Raw genomic sequence first — 20,006 nt, 5'->3', positions numbered from 1 at the left:
ACTCAAAAGAACTCCCTCCTCTTGAGTACTCACTTGATCTTGTGACCCTCCTTGATTAAATTTGAGCCTATCCTAACCCCATTTGTGACCAACAAAGCCCTTATAATAGGTGGTTCATTGTGTCTAGGCAAAGGAGATTGAGAATATGGGCAAGCCTATGGTAGGGTGAGGCTAAATGCATGGATTGAGGGAAAACACTTGGCCTGAAATGTTATTGAGTGATGAGTGAAACACCACCTTGTGAGATGGATAGTTTCTTTGCATTATGTGAGTCACATGAAACCTTGCTTGATTCTTTTGTTTCAATTTAGTGGGACTTTGCATGGAATATTTGACATGAATATGATTCCTCTGTTGAATGAGTCTATGGTTGTGAACATGTTGGAAGTGCTAATTAAAGCATGAAGTTGAAATGAAAATCTCTAAAAAAATTTTTTTGGATAAATCCAACCTTCTTCATTTGATTTGCTTGAATTTTGATTTGCTTGAGAACAAGTAAAAGTTTAAGTTTGATGTTGTGATGAATCCACTTTTTATTATATTTTTACTTGCCTTTTTGGTGCTCCTTGATAGAAAAAATGGACTTAGATAGTGAAAATAATATAGAAATCACATTTTGAGTAAATATAATAGGTTTATTAATTTTTAGTTAATTTGCATTTAATTACATAGATATAAATTGTAATTTTAATTATCTTGATAATTTTGCAGAGCTCCCAAGTTAATTTTGAGAAATCTTGACACTTGGATGAAAGTTGCCCCCAAAGTAGCCACTTTTAGGAGCAAAAGTGGCAACTACAGCAAGTCTGGGCATTAAAGGTTCCAAAGTAGCCACTTTCAAATCCAAAAGTGGCAACTCTAGAGAGCTCCAGGGACGCCAAATTGGAAGCATGATGAGCATGGCCACTATTGCCTTTCAAAGTGGCTACGCGCATCCAAAGTTTCCACTTTCAAGTCCAAAATTGGCAACTCCAGAGAGCTCCAGGGACGCCAAATTGGAAGCATGATGCGCGTGGCCACTATTGCCTTTCAAAGTGGCTACACGCATCCAAAGTTTCCACTTTCAAGTCCAATAGTGACAACTCCTGAGAATTGACAAATTTACGAGAATTGCGCGTGGACACTTTCAAAGGCAAAAGTGGACACTTTGCTGACATGTCATCCACTATAAATAGATATTAGGAATTAGGGTACGAGACTTTTTTTACACTTTACACAATTTTTCTTTGCCAAATTGAGACATTTTCCCATAACACTAGAGTCTTGGGTGACAGCTAAGGGTCCTTTATAGGTTTTAATTTCCAAATTCCCTTTTGATTTTTGTTGAATTTACATTAATGCTTCTTACGTTCTTGCATTTCTTTCTTTCATTTGTGAAGCCTATCCACATGGAGGGCTAAACTTCCTTGTAATTCCTAGTCAATGCACATGAATCTTGAATTCTTGGGATTAATTGCAATACAAATCTTTCTTTCCTTGAATTTATTGACCCCAATCTTTGAATGAAATGGAATTTGCATGAAGGAAACATTGCTTAATGAACCCCAAATTACCCAACGAAATTCTAATTCAAAATTGCTTAATTTTGATTAATCCTTGAGGTTGCTTAATCTTAGGGATAGAGATTGGAACCCATTAAGATGCTTAATTTTAATTGGGATGTTAAAGTTAATTTTTGCTTGTTAGATTAACTTAATTCAAGGGAAAGAAAGGGGATTATTGAATCATTTGAAAGAATAATGATGGAACTCATTAATTGACTAGGAATTACTCATTTTAATTGATTGAATTTTACTAGTTTACATTTTGCTCTTGATTAAAATTTAAAAATTGACAAACCTCCCCCCAATTTACTTGCTTTAAAATATATGTTCACACTTGTTCGATGTATGTTCCCAACTAAAAATTCCTTGGAGATGACCTAGGACAACACCCTAGTACTGCATTTATTTCTTTGCATATTTGATGAGGATTAACGATAATCTTTTGCATGACGAGTAGCTAAATTCGTTTCATCACCAGTCATTCTCTCAAAGAGAGCACCAATTGATACACCTAGCTTAGAGAATCAGAGAGAAGATTTGGAATCAATTCATTCATGACCTCGCACCAAAAGTGAGTAGCACATATATAGTTGATTACAAGGAAAAAGACAAACAATATAACAAATAGATAAGAATTGGTAAATTGCAACGTCCCAACAATTTAGAATCTAACTAATCTTTCCTATCTTTGCCTCTGCTCTTGCGTTTTGGAATGTCTACCACGAATGGACCTATCTACTTGGGTTGTCCAGCATTCCTCTTGGGCCTCAAGGTATTGATCTGCTATCTCCTCAATGGGATCCACCTCGTCATCCTCAAGCCCACGTCTCATGTCTTCATCTTCATTCATATCATAGATGCTCTTAGTTTATTATCCAAAAAAAAGAATAATTAGCTGCTTTAGTAAAGCAGAAACCAAAAGATTTTATTATTGTTTTAGTATGACTAATTAGCATACTAAACCAAAAAAACAAATTTCGATAGGAAATCAAAATGGCTCAGTTTTCTTGAAAGTACAGAGGTGCTCTTAGAGCAATGCTAAAAAATCTTCAGCTTTATGTATGTGGATGGAATACTATAATCTACCAAGTATTGCTACCAGGAAACATGATACATGTAAAGCTAAACATCAAAGATTCCTGCACCTTCCCCCAAAGGAGAAAATTCTTCTGAAGTGAATTTGTTTCCAACATCTTAATGAGTCAATATCACCACATACTTCAAATTAAAATAGCAATTAGATAACTCTTTACCTTCTCTCTCTACAAACAAAGTCACTTTGGAGAAGCCTTATCGGAGCCCGAAACACCAGAATAGCAGATAGTTCTAAAGTCAAGTACGGAATATATAAACAATATCATAGTGTAAAAGAAATTGAATGAGCAAGGCCCTATCCACCACACTCTTCCCATATTCAGTGTAGTGGATAACATGAAACAACAATTTTACGCCAAATAAGAGAAGATCTCCAGGTTTTGTATTTTCATTCTAGATAAGACTAAACTCCCACTTTAGTCCTGAGAGAGTTTCAGTCCAGCATTTTAGTTCCTGAGTCAGAATCTTACTTGGCAAAAACAAGGTCGTTTTTGAAAGTTGGGGTGACACTTTTAATTGCCAAAAGGTGTCGTTCTAATCTAAGGACCCATTTGCCAAACATTGATCATACATTTGGACTTACCACCACCAATGTCGAAACTTCCTTGCTCCTTACTACCTCCTAAACTCGGAGGATTCATCGCCATGTGAACCACCGCAGTGACCCTGACCAAGAAAAAATTATCAATCCCAACAAAAATATGAGATATTGGAGCCACTTGCTTGCCTAATGAATTCCCTCCCAGCCCATACTTAGATTTCACCTCAACATGAGAAGGTGGAGCATGAATGCTCTCATCACTGATTGTTCTCCATGGGGTAGACATACCATCAAGGGTCTAATACACATATCATAATTAGAAGAAGTCCTCACAGTACTACGGAACATCCAAAATAAAAAAAAGTAAAACATTACTAGGGGATGATACACACATCCATTAATAAAAAAAATCTCATCAAACCAATAGAAAACAAAAATCATGCACAATTAAAAGCCACAGATCTAATTTTTTTATCTTGTTCGTCGCCAAAATATTACTTAGGGTTCTTTGTCCCCAAAACAAAAAAATAACTCAATGAATTAAGAAAAAAAAAATTTCACCTAATTCTCTATTTGTTGGCCCTTCTTCCACTATAACAAACTTCAATCTTTAAATATTTCACTCCCAAACATAACTACGAACAAAAATTTGAGCAAGATTCTGTGTGCACTTAGGGTAAGGTTCTTCTTTAACACAAATGAGGAAATATATCATTTAGTTTAGGCAAGAAGAGCTTCAATCAGAACGACACAGTTTTGCAATTAAAAGTGTCACGCTAACTTCCAAAAACGACACTGTTTTTGCCAAGTAGGATTCTGATGTAGCATTTAACTTGAAAACTCAGTCTTCTGGATTTCTTAACGGAGTCTGACGTCAAGGACTATAATGAATGACGGAGAAAGAAGTTGAGGACTAACATGATATTTTAAATGTTTTAGGAACTAAAATGTTGGACTCAAGTTCTCAGGGATTAAACTGAGAGTTTAATCTTCTAGATAACGTTATGAGGTTAATTTGTTAACATGTGAATTGAACAATTGGTTCATATAAGGTCAAACTGATTATAATGTGTAAATCTAGCTGTAAATTGAAATTGTCTAGCTGGTTTTATCCAAAACATCCTATTAAAACCATTTTGTTTTTTTCCTATAAAAAACATCTAATATACTGAAGAGGTTGTCACAAATTCTATTTCTCAAGCTTCTAATATTATGTTGTTTCCACTAGCCCTTGCTTATCAAGCTCATGAATCCTGGAAAAATGAAGAGAGTTAAAGAGCTGATTGATGCCATTGAAAAGTTACAAAACTGTTTTGGTTAAAAAAAACAGTTTTAAACAAAATATAAATTTTTAAAATGAGTTTTAATCTAGTTTTAGAAAAAAATAAAATAGATTAATTTAAAATCAAATTCATATAATTAGATTATAAATAGATTTAGATTAATTTTGTGCCAATCCAATTCTTCCCAACCCCACTTTACCGTTTATAATATATTAGTCTTTATTATGACTTTGAGCAAAGCTTAGCTTACATTAGAAATTTGGTTGTTTGTGCACAAAATCCACTAATTTACCTTTACCACCTGATATTTGGAAAGGGGAGCGGAATACAGGCTTGTTTATTATTATTATCCTCTAAGAGTGCATTACGTACAATTGGATTATTTTAAAAAAAAATTGTTTGCCGAATTACAATTGAAGAATGTTCAAAACAACATAAAATTAATTAGAACTTTCTGTGTTGAGACTCCGAGCAAGCATATTGTGCCACCAAAGTTTCAAGGTAATTGTGTAACTCTATGACCCATTTCTCCGAGAAACAGTCACTTGGATACGCTACAATATGGGAACATTATGAAGCACAAAATGAAAGAAAGAAACCATTGATAGATAAAATGAAAAACGAAAGTGACATCCAAGCACAAGCCAAGATGGGAATAATGTGCCATAGGAAAAAAGAGATCAATGATGCCAGTAATTCACGTAGAACAAGAATTTTCCTTCCTATGAAAAATACTAAATAGCACGCGCTGGCTTTCAATCTGTAAACTCTGGACAGACATGAGGCCATAAAACCTGAAAATCATTACTCAAGTAAATCATCCCATTATATTCATTCATCCCCCTAGCAGTTATGGATTAGTATTTTGTTCAAGTTGAGAAGGTTGCTGTCATATCAGTACAGTAGCCAATTGTAATTACTTAGTTTATTAACAGTAGAAAAGAATAATTATATGTTTTAGTAAAGTAGAAACCAGAAGATTTTACTACTGTTTTAGTATGACTAATTAACTGACTAAATAAAACATACAAATTCCAATAGAACATCAAAATGGCTCAGTTTTCTTGAAATAACAGAGGTGCTCTTTGAGCAATACTAAAAAATCTTCAGCTTTATGTATATAGAACACCACAATATGCCAAGTATTCCTACCAGGAAACATGATACATGTAAGGCTAAACATCAAAGATTTCTGCACCTTCAGCCTGAAGGAAAAAACTCTTCTAAAGTGAATTGTTCTGCAAATTGAGAAAGTAAGAAGTTTATCTATCTTTGGATCTTTATGAGTCAGTATCATCATATACTTCAAATTAAATTAACAATTAGATAACTCTTTAGTTTCTCAGTTTACAAACAAACTCACTTTGGAGAAGCTTTACCCAAGCCTGAAACCAGAATAGCAGATAGTTCTAAAGTCAACTACATAATATAGCAAAAATATAATAGGGTAAAAAAAAATTTGAATGAGCAAAACCCTATCCATCACACTTCCCATAACATCCACTTTCACTCTTCCCTTCCCCAGGTAAACAAAACAGAATTCCAATTTGTCAATTTTGGGAGAGGCATCAAGCATGAAGGGAACTGAAAAGAAATGTCAAAAAGGAGATCGGAAAACTTGGGTTGTGGTTAATACCCTATCCTTCAAACTATCAAAAACGAGGTCTTCATCAAATATGAAGGAATCGTTTTGATTCCAACTCCCAAGTCCCCACCCTTGAATCTATGAGAAGCAGATCAAGGTACCCAAAAAATCAGATTCTCTTGTAATTACAATGATTTCCCTAATTAGCAAACAAAACAATTCAAATTGGTAATATACAACGAAGTAATTGAATTGAATGGAAATATTACAAAACTATTTTTACTTTATTCGAAAGAAGGGTGTGAAATAATACAGAAAAACTGTGATCCGTATAAAAACATGACGAGAAAGTGTTTAATTTGAAGTGATCTGAAGGGCTTTGGTCTTGAACCTATATCTAGGGGCTCTGGGGATAACTTGGCTAGGTCCCATGTGAAATTGACCGGGACTGTTGGTAAGAGGAGGGCCATCATCGTAAACATAACCAAGAAGATGGGCACAACTATTGCACTTGATCTTAGTCCTCTTCCTCTGGATTCCCCAGTAGTTAACGGTCTCAAAGAAGGGTCGAATCTTGTCCTCCTTCTCGAACTTGAACTTGGAAGCATCAACGGCAGAGAAGGAAACGGAGTCTTTGTTGCCGGCTTCGAAGTAGAAATCGGGTGGGTATGCGTAGATGGCGTTGAGATTGAGGTTGGAGCCGCATTCCATACAACTGTAGACAGAGGCCATTGTTGTTGTTGTTGTTAAGGTTTTTGTTACTAGAGAATGGTTTTGTACGAAACCAGCCAGCGACTTGTCTAAAGTCCAAACCGCGTCGTTGGGGACAAATGCTTGCTTCTGGATGTGTTGTGCCGTATACAAGGGGCAGCCGGCAGGTCCGGTATGGATAAATCTTAAATTTCAAGAACTTTTTTTAATATTTAATTATATTTTTTAAAATATATTTATAATCCTCATATTTTTAGTCAATATTTTAATTTAATTTCTTCAAATGATTTTTTTTAATTCCTCTTTTTTATAAACTATTATCTTGAATTCATATTAAAATTTAACAGTATTTCAATAGATGAGATTAATAATATAAATTTAAAAATTTATAAAAAAATAGAAATTAGAATAAAAAAATTATTTGAAGAGATTAATTTTTTTTAAAACGTAAGAATTAAAAATAAGCATTAGTTTATATTTGTTATCCTTTTATAGTATGAGTAAATTGTTTTTTTAATGAATTCATCATTAAATTTTTAAGAGACAGATTTACAAGTTTACGAAAGCAAGTAGAATTTGAAATTAGTCAAGGGAGAGTGGGATGATATTTTTGTTGCGGAGTTAATTCATTGTTTAGTTAATTAGTCACTGATTAACTAGCAGTTGGAATTAGTGACAAGTGTCATTCCCTACTATCCAGGATCAACAGAAGTATGCAGGGTCATTTTGGGGATAAAGATTACATGGATAAAGACAGGAATGTTAAAACATCCTCTCAAGAAAGGTAATAGTTGCACTGATTTGGCATGCCCCTCTTCATCGAATATAGTCACGTGACATGATTCTTGGTTGCTCAAACCATTAAATTTAAGTCTTTATTGCCCTTCAATATCTTAAAATTGGTTGGGATAGTGATTTATTATAGTAAAATTTACCTGAAAATATCAAGATGGCATAACTATCAATATCTTGGGCCATTATTAATAAACTCACATGGCATTACACTCTTGGGACAGAATTCATGATAAAAAGTATATTTAAGTTAGATTTACCATAGATCCGGATCTCTCAATTGTAAACTCACTACAGAGAGATTTTGTTTTCATCCTAACAATCACATTAAAATATATTATGTAATAAAACTTAGTATTATATTAATATTTTCAAGGTTTAAGATAATCTGTAATAAAAATGTTACAGCAAAGGATAGTGCTTATTGAGTGAGAGTTTGAGGCAAGTTTGACAAATTATTCAATTTAAGTTAGTGAAAAACTTGCAAAATAATAAAATAATTTAAATATAAAAAAATAAAAAACAAAAAAGTGAAGTTAAAAAAATGTGTGAATACTAAAAAAATAAAATAATAGAGACTATTTTTTTTAGTTAAATAAGAAAAAATTATGCAAATAAATGCACTATAAGTGATGGAGGTGGAGACTACCAAAGATATGATACTAAGAAAGCTAGTAGAATAAAGATACAAATTTTAGAATTTTTTATTTATTTCACAAAACAAATATTTAAATATGAAAAGTGATAACTTAAATAATCTCAATTGTTGGCCATTTAAAATATTTTATTTATACACTTTTTTCTTTCACACCCCATTGCAAAAAATTATATTTGTATAAGTCGAAGACATAAGGAAAGTATTCGTTACTTTGACATTGGCATTTTTGTGAATGTTCTCATATGTGATGAGGTAATTTAAGCGAACTGGTTGGATTTCTGCAATGAAATATTCCAATGCTCAAATAAGAAGAAGTTTAAGGTAAGATTTTTTGTGTAAAGCAAAGATCATGCAGCGTATCTGAGTCAAGTTTTCTTTTCTTTATACAGACGTCACATTGCCTCTTGATTAGAGTTTTCATACTTGACTTGAAGTGGATCACCGAGCATGGGCTGCATAGCTATAGTTTGATGTTCATAGCAGATTTTGGATAGTTTTGGTTCTTTCAAAATAGCGTGTATGCCTTCTTAAATGACAAAGATTTTGGGCATGCAAAAACTATATGACATGACAAGTATTGTAAGCGTTTATTTCCTTTAAAATGTAGTGAATTGCTATGGCAGGGTGTTGGTTTTGGAGTGATTTAATTACGATTATCTCCTAGTCCAACGTCAACATATATTACTCCAAAATAAAAATTATATAAAAATGAATTTATACTTAAAAATTAACTTATTATTTGAAATTATAATTATTTAACTTTTTAAAGATAAGTTTAACCAATAAATATTTTTTTATGCAGATCAATAATTTTACAAAAAATTTGTCATACATTCTTTTTATTTATAAAAATAATCAATATTAAAATAAATTTAATTAAAAAATTTGATAAAATAATCTAAAGTCAAAACATAATTAATATTAAAATAATTTTGATAAAATAATCTAAAGTCAAGTTTATAAATACAACTAAACACTCAATTCTATACAAAATTATGTAATCGTTAAAGTATGTAATTATGACGCATAAATATATATTTCATATCTTATATAACAAAATGCTTATAAAATAATTTTTTTATTTTAAATATCAATTTAATTTGAAAGAGCTAAATCAGTCCCTGCTACGGGGCCTTAAGGCCCATAGCCACCTCAATCATAAACCACATTTTGGATCACGTTACAGTGTGCGCGGAGTGCACGATAGCAAATCTGCGCACGGTACGGTTGCCCTTCGTCTATAAATTCAGCCCTAGGGGACTTGTTCTCGTTTCTGTTTTGCGAGGAGAAATCCTCTGACTCGAGAGAAGGTGCTTGCAGCCGATCTCTTCGAACACTTGCACAACACTGAAAGTGAACCTCAAAAAACGAATAAACAGCACTGTTATTCCCTGTGCCAAAGTTAATTTTAATTTTCCCTCGTAATATCTCATTTATTCAGAAACCCTAGAGCTTCGCAACCGCCATGGATATACGATTCCCTTTCTCTCCGGCGGAGGTCGCCAAAGTTCGCATGGTTCAGTTTGGAATACTGAGTCCTGACGAGATCGTAATTTTCCTTATGCTATTGATCCGTTCACTTTGTTTCGGAAATTCTCAGAGAAAATTGAATCGAATATTTCCAATTTTATGGCTTATTGTTCGTGAAGCGATTGCTGGTTGATTGGTTTGTTTGTTTGCGTGTTTGTTTTACAGAGGCAAATGTCTGTGGTGCAAATCGAACACGGCGAGACAACGGAGAGGGGTAAGCCAAAGGTCGGAGGATTGAGTGACCCTCGGCTTGGAACTATTGACAGAAAGTTGAAGTGTGAGACTTGTACGGCTAGTATGGCTGAGTGCCCTGGTCACTTTGGCCACTTGGAGCTTGCCAAGCCAATGTTCCACATTGGGTTTTTGAAGACTGTGTTAACTATAATGCGTTGTGTTTGCTTCAACTGTTCTAAAATTCTGGCGGAAGAGGTAGTTAGCAAATGGACTTTGCATAGTACCAACTTAATTAGCTGTTTATGTCAGTGTGAGAATATGAGAATCCGAGTTCCACCTGCCTGATTAGCTGTCAGTTGGATTTTGAACTATTTGTGTTGGATAAATAGCAGGAAGGAACTTAGATGCTTTGTGTATGTAATTTGTTTTCTGAGTTCTTAGCTAATATTATATATTGTGACTCTAGGAAAGTGAAACGTGACGTGGTTTTTGAATTGATTGCAATTTGTGCAGAATGATCATAAGTTTAAGCAAGCTTTAAGAATCAGGAATCCAAAAAATAGGCTGAAAAAAATTCTGGATGCTTGCAAAAACAAAAGCAAGTGTGAAGGGGGAGACGAGATTGACATTCCTGGTCAAGATACTGAGGAGCCTGTCAAGAAGAGTCGTGGTGGCTGCGGTGCTCAGCAACCAAAGATTACTATTGAGGGGATGAAAATGATTGCTGAGTATAAAGCGCAAAGGAAGAAAAGTGATGATCAAGAACAGCTTCCTGAACCTGTAGAAAGGAAACAGACTCTTTCTGCAGAAAGGGTGATTGTTCTAAATTCTGAATTTTTAGTATGAGCACTTTTATGTTCACTGTTACAGAAACTAATTGTTGGTGATTTGTTATATCTGTTGAAGGTTCTTGGTGTTCTGAAAAGGATAAGTGACGAGGACTGTCAGTTGTTGGGCTTGAATCCAAAGTACGCCCGTCCTGACTGGATGATTTTACAAGTTCTTCCAATTCCTCCTCCACCTGTGAGGCCTTCTGTAATGATGGACACATCCTCCAGAAGTGAGGCAAGTGTTTTCTGACAGTTTTACATGATCGCTATGTTTACAAGTTTTGCAGGTCATTTTTTTTAATTATATTTTACTATTGATCGTAGTGACTGATATAATTTTCAAGAACAATTTTAGTCTGTGTTTTGCAATGCTGACTTTTTGTCTCTGTTGCTTGTAGGATGATTTAACTCATCAGCTGGCTATGATCATCAGGCACAATGAGAATCTGAAGAGACAGGAAAGGAATGGATCTCCTGCACATATTATTTCAGAGTTCGCTCAGTTATTACAGTTCCACATAGCAACATATTTTGATAATGAATTGCCAGGACTGCCAAGGGTATAATTGCATTCATTCTCTAGCATTTAATACTGATATACACCGTAGTTATTAATAGCGGACTATAGCGGCGCCATATAGAGCAGAGCGGCCACAAGCCACTAAAAATTCGAATAGTAGTGTTTCTAATTAGTGGCCATAGCGCTGCAGCCTAGAGTGGATTCAGAAAAATTCTTTTTTCCCCTAAAAAAGCACTGTTTTGGGGGATTTTTTACTTTTATTGTTATTTACTTGTATGTTTTGCTTAAGAGCTATGGCCTTCTATTTTTAATTATGAATATTTGTCATGGATTTTGAGCATTTATATATGCAGTATAAATTATTTAATTTGTATATAAAATTTATAAACAGTGATCATCCTGTTATAGCTATTTTTGCATTGGCCGCTAAGCACCTCTATCTAAGATTGATAACTATGATATATACTATGCTTCCTTTAACCTTCAATGATTTTGTATTTTTGATAACAAAGTAATAGCTAGTTTTTTTTTTTTTATTCCAAAGGCTACTCAAAGATCTGGAAGGCCTATCAAATCAATATGTAGCAGGCTCAAGGCAAAAGAGGGCCGGATTAGAGGTAACTTGATGGGTAAAAGAGTTGATTTTTCTGCTCGTACAGTAATTACACCTGATCCAACGATCAATATCGACGAATTGGGAGTACCCTGGAGTATTGCATTGAACCTCACATACCCTGAGACTGTGACTCCATATAACATTGAAAGGTTATCATTTTGATATGTTTTTCCTGTTGCTTGTCTATTGGTGCACTCTAATCTTCAATAGAAAATGTTTGAAATTAAAAAAAAAAAAAAAACAGGTTGAAGGAACTTGTTGAGTATGGACCCCATCCTCCACCTGGAAAAACTGGTGCCAAGTATATCATTCGTGATGATGGGCAAAGGCTTGATCTCAGATATTTGAAGAAAAGTAGTGATCACCATTTGGAGCTTGGATACAAGGCATTGTTTATTACACAATCATAATATTGTTGTTTTAGGTTTTTCCTTAATGCCCTCTAATAGTTCTTAATGTTGTGGTTTTAGGTGGAGCGTCATTTGAATGATGGAGATTTTGTTCTCTTCAATCGTCAGCCTAGTCTTCATAAAATGTCTATCATGGGACATAGAATCAAAATCATGCCATATTCTACTTTCCGGCTGAACCTATCTGTAACTTCACCATATAATGCTGATTTTGATGGCGATGAAATGAATATGCATGTTCCTCAGTCTTTTGAAACCAGAGCTGAGGTGTTGGAGCTGATGATGGTGCCTAAATGCATTGTATCGCCTCAGTCAAACAGGCCAGTAATGGGAATTGTCCAAGATACACTTTTAGGATGCAGAAAAATCACCAAGAGAGATACTTTCATCACTAAGGTTATATATTAAGTGAATTTTTCTTTTGTTTCTGTTTAGTTATGGCTCATTGTTCTTGTACAAGCTGGTCTAGAAGTCTTATAGAAGCTTTTTTCTTTTTACCAGGATGTTTTTATGAATATTTTGATGTGGTGGGAAGATTTTGACGGGAAAGTTCCTGCTCCTGCAATATTGAAGCCAGAACCACTGTGGACTGGGAAACAAGTTTTCAATCTCATCATTCCTAAACCAATAAATCTAATTAGATATTCTAGCTGGCACAATGAGAGTGAAAGGGGATCCATAACCCCTGGGGACACCATGGTCAGAATTGAAAAAGGGGAACTACTTACTGGAACACTTTGCAAGAAGACACTTGGAACTTCTACTGGAAGTCTCATTCATGTGATTTGGTATGTGTATGCATCTTATGTATATAATGTGAACCTGGTGTTATAAAGTTCCTGTCATGATATGGTCTAGGGAAGGGTTGGACCCATTACAGGTATATTGTATGCAGTCTTGCATATGCAAGAGGCTGATTCCACAATTCAGCAATTATACAAATATTTCTATTTGAAATGACTGGATGAATTAGATTATGTAATGGTCAATCTACCTTTACAAGCTTGTCCAGAGGAGGGGTTGTTTTCTATTGATCCAAACTCCAATTCTCAAGAGACTTTATAAAATAATTTTATAATGTCATGGAGTGCTTTCTGATAATAGTAGTGAACTTTCTGTGGCTCTGGAAACTCTTACAGTCAGTTCTATATTTGTTCATTTCACTGAATGTCTCCTTGAATACAGGGAAGAGGTGGGCCCTGATGCAGCTCGTAAATTTCTTGGTCATACTCAGTGGCTCGTGAACTACTGGCTTTTGCAGAATGCTTTTAGCATTGGAATTGGTGATACAATTGCTGATGCTTCCACTATGGAGACTATAAATCAGACTATTTCAGCTGCTAAGGAGAAAGTGAAACAACTTATCAGGGATGCTCAAGAAAAGAAGTTGGAGGCTGAACCTGGTCGGACAATGATGGATTCATTTGAGAATAGGGTGAACCAGGTGCTTACTTTGGATTGCTTGCCACTTTGTTATATTAAAATTAGCTTTTGGGTGAATCTGATGAATTGCCATATTTGATTATTTTAGACTCTAAATAGAGCTCGTGATGATGCTGGAAATAGTGCACAAAAAAGTTTATCTGAGAGCAACAATCTGAAAGCAATGGTGACAGCTGGTTCCAAAGGAAGTTTTATTAATATATCTCAGATGACGGCTTGTGTGGGCCAGCAGAACGTTGAGGGTAAGCGAATTCCATATGGGTTCGTAGACCGGACTTTGCCCCACTTTACAAAAGATGATTATGGGCCTGAAAGTCGTGGCTTTGTGGAGAATTCATATCTGCGTGGACTGACCCCTCAAGAGTTCTTTTTTCATGCCATGGGTGGTAGGGAAGGTCTTATTGATACTGCAGTGAAGACCTCTGAAACTGGGTACATTCAGAGGCGACTTGTGAAGGCTATGGAGGACATCATGGTTAAATATGATGGGACAGTTAGAAACTCTTTGGGAGATGTCATACAATTTCTCTATGGAGAAGATGGTATGGATGCTGTTTGGATAGAAACACAGAAGCTGGATTCCCTCAAAATGAAAAAAACAGAATTTGATAGGGTTTTTAGATATGAGTTCGATGATGAAAACTGGAAGCCTAGTTACATGCTTGAAGAGCCTGTAGAAGACTTGAAAACCATCAGAGAGTTTCGTAATGTGTTTGAGGCCGAAGTTCAAAAGCTTGAAGCTGATAGATATCAATTGGCAACTGAGATAGCAACTACTGGTGACAGTTCTCTGCCACTGCCTGTTAACCTTAAGAGGCTTATCTGGAATGCTCAAAAGACCTTTAAGGTTGACTTCCGAAGGCCATCTGATATGCATCCCATGGAAATTGTGGAAGCCATTGATAAGCTCCAAGAGCGACTCAAGGTTGTTCCTGGTGAAGATCTCTTGAGTCAAGAGGCTCAAAAGAATGCTACACTCCTGTTCAATATTCTGCTTCGCAGTACTTTTGCCAGTAAAAGGGTCCTGGAGGAATACAGACTTTCGCGTGAGGCATTTGAGTGGGTAGTGGGAGAAATAGAATCAAGGTTCTTGCAGTCGCTTGTAGCCTCTGGGGAAATGATTGGTTGTGTGGCAGCACAATCAATTGGTGAGCCTGCCACTCAGATGACTCTCAACACTTTCCACTATGCTGGTGTGAGTGCCAAGAACGTTACTTTAGGAGTCCCTAGGTTAAGGGAAATCATCAATGTGGCAAAGAGAATCAAAACTCCTTCTCTATCTGTGTACTTGAAACCTGAAGTTGGTAAGACTAAAGAGAGAGCAAAGAGTGTGCAGTGTGCTTTAGAATATACCACTCTTAGGAGTGTGACTCAGGCTACAGAGGTGTGGTATGATCCAGACCCAATGAGTACAATTATTGAAGAGGATGTTGATTTTGTGAAGTCCTACTATGAAATGCCGGATGAAGAAGTTGCTCTTGAAAAAATCTCACCTTGGTTGCTTCGTATTGAGCTGAATCGTGAAATGATGGTAGATAAGAAGTTGAGTATGGCTGACATTGCGGAGAAGATTAACCTTGAGTTTGATGATGATTTGACTTGTATATTTAATGATGATAATGCTGAAAAACTTATACTTCGAATCCGTATTATGAATGATGAGGCACCCAAGGGAGAGATTCAGGATGAATCTGCTGAAGATGATGTTTTCTTGAAGAAAATAGAAAGCAACATGCTGACTGAAATGACCTTACGAGGTATCCCAGACATCAATAAAGTCTTTATAAAAAACACTAAAGTTCAAAAGTTTGATGAGAGTGAAGGTTTTAAGCCTCATGAGGAATGGATGCTTGATACTGAAGGTGTCAACCTTTTAGCTGTGATGTGCCATGAAGATGTTGATGCAAGAAGGACCACAAGCAATCACTTGATTGAAGTTATTGAAGTTCTTGGTATTGAGGCAGTTCGGCGGGCTCTGCTGGATGAATTGCGTGTTGTCATTTCTTTTGACGGTTCTTATGTCAATTATAGGCATTTGGCTATTCTTTGTGATACCATGACTTATCGGGGGCATTTGATGGCAATTACACGCCATGGTATCAACCGGAATGATACTGGGCCAATGATGAGATGCTCATTTGAAGAGACAGTTGATATTCTGCTTGATGCTGCAGTGTATGCTGAGACTGATCACTTGAGGGGTGTCACTGAGAATATCATGTTAGGTCAGCTTGCCCCCATTGGCACTGGTGAATGTGCCCTGTATCTTAATGATGAGATGCTGAAGAATGCTATTGAGCTTCAACTACCTAGTTATATGGATGGTCTTGATTTTGGCATGACTCCTGCTCGATCCCCAATATCTGGAACCCCATATCATGAAGGGTTGATGTCTCCAAGTTATTTGTTGAGCCCAAATTTACGTCTGTCTCCTACTTCTGATGCCCAGTTTTCACCTTATGTGGGTGGGATGGCATTTTCTCCTACATCATCTCCTGGTTACAGTCCATCCTCACCAGGATATAGTCCATCATCTCCTGGTTACAGCCCCACATCTCCTGGGTATAGCCCCACATCTCCTGGTTACAGCCCCACATCTCCTGGGTACAGCCCTACCTCTCCAACTTACAGTCCTAGCTCTCCAGGTTATAGTCCTACAAGTCCAGCTTATTCACCTACAAGTCCATCTTACTCTCCCACTTCACCAAGCTATAGCCCTACATCACCAAGCTACAGCCCCACATCTCCCAGCTACAGCCCCACATCTCCCAGCTACAGCCCTACATCTCCCAGCTACAGCCCCACCTCACCTGCATACAGCCCCACTTCTCCAGCTTACAGCCCTACTTCACCTGCATATAGTCCTACTTCTCCATCATATAGCCCAACATCACCTTCGTATAGTCCAACTTCACCTTCCTACAGCCCTACATCACCCTCTTACAGTCCGACTTCTCCATCATATAGTCCTACATCCCCTGCATACAGTCCCACGTCTCCTGGATACAGCCCAACATCGCCTTCATATAGCCCAACATCTCCATCATACAGTCCTACCTCCCCTAGTTACAATCCACAGTCAGCAAAGTATAGTCCTTCGTTGGCATATTCTCCCAGCAGTCCAAGATTGTCTCCATCTAGTCCATATAGTCCTACATCTCCAAACTATAGGTGAGTAGTTCCTGGATTTTTTTTTATATTTATTTTTGCTACTGAATGTGATGTGTGTAACCTGTAAACAAACAATGATATGCCAAAAACTTGAGTCTCATTCCCTTCATTTTTCAGTCAAGAACTGGGGTTTGAGGAGGAATCCTGATCTTTTGTAATAGAAGTTATTTTCCTTTGAATATTCCATATTGTTCAATGGTTAGCTAGTTGGGTGGCTGAATAAAATCGTTGTCCTGTGTTTTTTTTTCTCAATTGCATATTTATTTCTTTACTCCAAGTAAATGTCTAATTTATTATTTTCCAGCCCGACTTCTCCATCATATTCACCAACGTCTCCGTCTTATTCTCCTTCAAGCCCAACATACAGTCCCAGCAGGTAAGTTGACTTCATTTATTGTCTTATCAAGCCTTTGAATAGTTTATCTCATTTTCGAGGTAAGAACAGTAGTAGAATTGGAGATTTTTCTGCCTTGTTTAGTGGTGTTATTTGTAAAATTGAAGATGCTATATTATTTGTGACTTTTTCATGCTTTTTCTTTTTTTATAGCCCGTATAATTCTGGGGTGAGCCCAGACTATAGCCCAAGCTCTCCCCAATTCAGGTATGCATACGTATATAGATCGTTCTTTAACTACTAAATTGAATGGAGAGCATTGACCACCGTCTGTGTTTTGTTATTTTTCTTGTTGATCATTTGCAGTCCCAGTACGGGTTACTCACCAAGTCAACCTGGTTACTCACCGTCCTCAACCAGCCAGTACACTCCACAGACTAGTGACAAGGATGATAGAAGCACTCGCTGAGGTAAACTATCAGCTTTGCTGAAGCTAATATATAGGACTGTCAAGACTTTTCTCTTATTGGATTAGGCATTTTAACAATATAAATAATTCAGAAATTCTTTACTAGAGACTCTGTTGGCCGTGAAAAACTCTTCAACTCTCCATCCTCCTTATCTATTTGTGCATGTGAAAAAAAATTATCTCAAGTTTGAACTCGAGCTTAATTCAAAAAGTTTAGTTTGAACTCAGCTTAATTCAAAAATGTTCAGGACAACATGAGGCTAGATGGAGTACTCAAAGTTCTGGTGGGAGGAGATATTGGAATGTTCGAGGTATATTAGTCATTAATTGCCTATATCATTTGACTCCCTCTTGACAAAAACTTCGAAACAGTTTGTCAACGCTGAATTCAAATCTGCTTTTAGTAGTTGAACATTTTTTAAGCCTGGCTTGTGATTGAGTCATCCGGTTCTAATATACGTTTGTTCAATACTTGTGCATGTAAAGTCTTGAGGATGATATTGATCGCTGTAAAATTCTATTTTGTAACAAGTTTAAGGCACATTGGTACGGATGTTGAACAAACGATGTCCCAACCTAGTTATAAAATAAATGGTATCTTCCTGTCTCTCATATTGTTGATTACTTTCACTAAATATAGGGTGCTTATTTTATGCGAAGGTCATTTCACTGGAATTTGGATTCTTTTTATGGTAGGAGCAAAAGAGTACCATTATGCCAATGAACATGTGGCTTAATTGGATTCCCCCAGCATTTATTTAATAACGCTGCAGATATCCCAACCTTCTGAAGTTTTGTTGTTAAAACGTAATTTTATTTTTGGCCTCTAGTGCGTTCTGTAATAAGTTTCTAGAGAAAAAAATTTTGTGAGTTAATTTAGAACTAACATGCGGCGTGTTATGTATGATATTTTATTATTTAAAATAGATATTTGTAAAAAAAAAAAAAAAGAACTCTTAAGTATATTTTATATATTTGTATAAAAAATATTTGAAGTTTCATTAAAATTTAAAACATGTTTTTGGTCTAAATTTTCTAATGGAATTGTTATAAAGTTTTGATAGTGTTACAGGTGTTAATTTTTGAATAAAATTTTAATAATTCTAAGAAAAGAAAATGAGATAAAAAGTAAATTACATTTTTTTAGTTAAAATTAATTTGTATCTTTAAATTCTAAACTCTAAAATTATTATTATTTTTTTTTTCTAAGAATATTTATTTAATTCCTTTATGATGATTTGTAAATTTAGTAAAAATTAATATTTTATCAGACAATTTTTATATATCCTAATTTTTAATGTATTTTAAACTTAACTTTTTATTTTTAACCAATACCTTTGGATACCTTCAACTAACTGAAAAGGCACTTATTACCAAAGATCCTAACAATTTTAGAAGCGAAGACAATTGGTGCTGGCCGAAGACAAAGAATAGCACACAAAATATTAGAAAGCAGCTAACCATACTTGTTATCAAACCAGTTTTGTATTTTATATTTTATTTTCGTGTGTAAATATTAACTATATATATATTGAAATATCACCCCTTAACAATAAAATATATTTAAATTATGAAAAATATGATACAAATAATTATAAAAATAATATAGTATAATTTAAATGATTTAAGAGTAAATGCATCAAGGGAACCAAATTCATCACTCTTCCTTGAAATTGAAAAATTGAAACTAAATTAAGGAATAGTAAATGCAACAAGGAAACCAATTCTAGTCTTAACTTACCACCACTTGACATGAAGTACAGAAAAAGGTTAAGAAAAAATTTATTTTAATTAAATTTTAAACTTTTTTTTATCTATCTTTATTTTCTGTCTACAGATCCAAATAAAGAGTTATGTAGACATAAAATTAATATGTTGGTCTTAAAATATTTGATCCAATTACATAAATTTTACTTACTATAACTCTCAAATTCTCTTTAAAAAATTGGACAAATTAAAACATTTACATGACATTATATATATATATATATATATATATATATATATATATATATATATAATTTTCAGTTTGAAGTTCAGTAGATCGTACCTTCTGACATTATGCAATAACTAAAGTCAGCACTTCACTCAACAAACTATGTTCTTAAATTAATTAAGCAGCACAATATTCAATAAAAGACAGGAAGAAAAGAAACAACAAAATATACTCTCGTGCATCAGTGCTTGTCTTCTCGTGGAACAGCATTATAATAAGTAATTTGAAAATTAAAACCTGGTTGGAGAGATCTTGATACTTTAATCAATAGAAAAATGTTTTAGGTACCATTTAAGGGAGCCCT

The 20,006-nt window shown here is 35.1% G+C and overlaps 2 protein-coding genes across 2 annotated transcripts; one reads left to right on the top strand and one right to left on the bottom strand.

The window, feature by feature from the left end:
• Positions 1-5,983: 5,983 nt before the first annotated feature.
• Positions 5,984-6,797, bottom strand: LOC113869794. The gene has a single exon (XM_027506270.1). It carries the CDS (start codon positions 6,778-6,780, stop codon positions 6,403-6,405), a length of 378 nt encoding a protein of 125 aa, XP_027362071.1. The 5' UTR covers positions 6,781-6,797; the 3' UTR covers positions 5,984-6,402.
• A 2,838-nt stretch (positions 6,798-9,635) lies between these two features.
• Positions 9,636-18,376, top strand: LOC113869989 (DNA-directed RNA polymerase II subunit 1). The gene is made up of 15 exons (XM_027506572.1): positions 9,636-9,758; positions 9,905-10,168; positions 10,427-10,726; positions 10,820-10,978; positions 11,142-11,303; positions 11,808-12,028; positions 12,124-12,265; positions 12,350-12,685; positions 12,791-13,077; positions 13,475-13,733; positions 13,821-16,903; positions 17,208-17,279; positions 17,451-17,504; positions 17,604-17,707; positions 17,955-18,376. The coding sequence occupies exons 1-14, from the start codon at positions 9,675-9,677 to the stop codon at positions 17,704-17,706; spliced, it is 5,526 nt and encodes a 1,841-aa protein (XP_027362373.1). The 5' UTR covers positions 9,636-9,674; the 3' UTR covers position 17,707; positions 17,955-18,376.
• Positions 18,377-20,006: the final 1,630 nt, after the last annotated feature.

Source organism: Abrus precatorius, unplaced genomic scaffold (assembly GCF_003935025.1).
Source record: "Abrus precatorius isolate BTA unplaced genomic scaffold, Abrus_2018 Scaffold6, whole genome shotgun sequence".
In the NCBI taxonomy this organism is placed as follows: domain Eukaryota; kingdom Viridiplantae; phylum Streptophyta; class Magnoliopsida; order Fabales; family Fabaceae; genus Abrus; species Abrus precatorius.
Note: the sequence above shows the minus strand (reverse complement) of the source record. Positions and strands in the feature narration are given on the sequence as shown.

Coding starts and splice junctions, on each gene's coding strand:
- LOC113869794 (XM_027506270.1), bottom strand. CDS start 6,780: ATGGCCTCTGTCTACAGTTGTATGGAATGCGGCTCCAACCTCAATCTC.
- LOC113869989 (XM_027506572.1), top strand. CDS start 9,675: ATGGATATACGATTCCCTTTCTCTCCGGCGGAGGTCGCCAAAGTTCGC. Junction 13,078..13,474: donor AGTCTCATTCATGTGATTTG/GTATGTGTATGC, acceptor CCTTGAATACAG/GGAAGAGGTGGGCCCTGATG. Junction 17,505..17,603: donor CCAAGCTCTCCCCAATTCAG/GTATGCATACGT, acceptor GATCATTTGCAG/TCCCAGTACGGGTTACTCAC.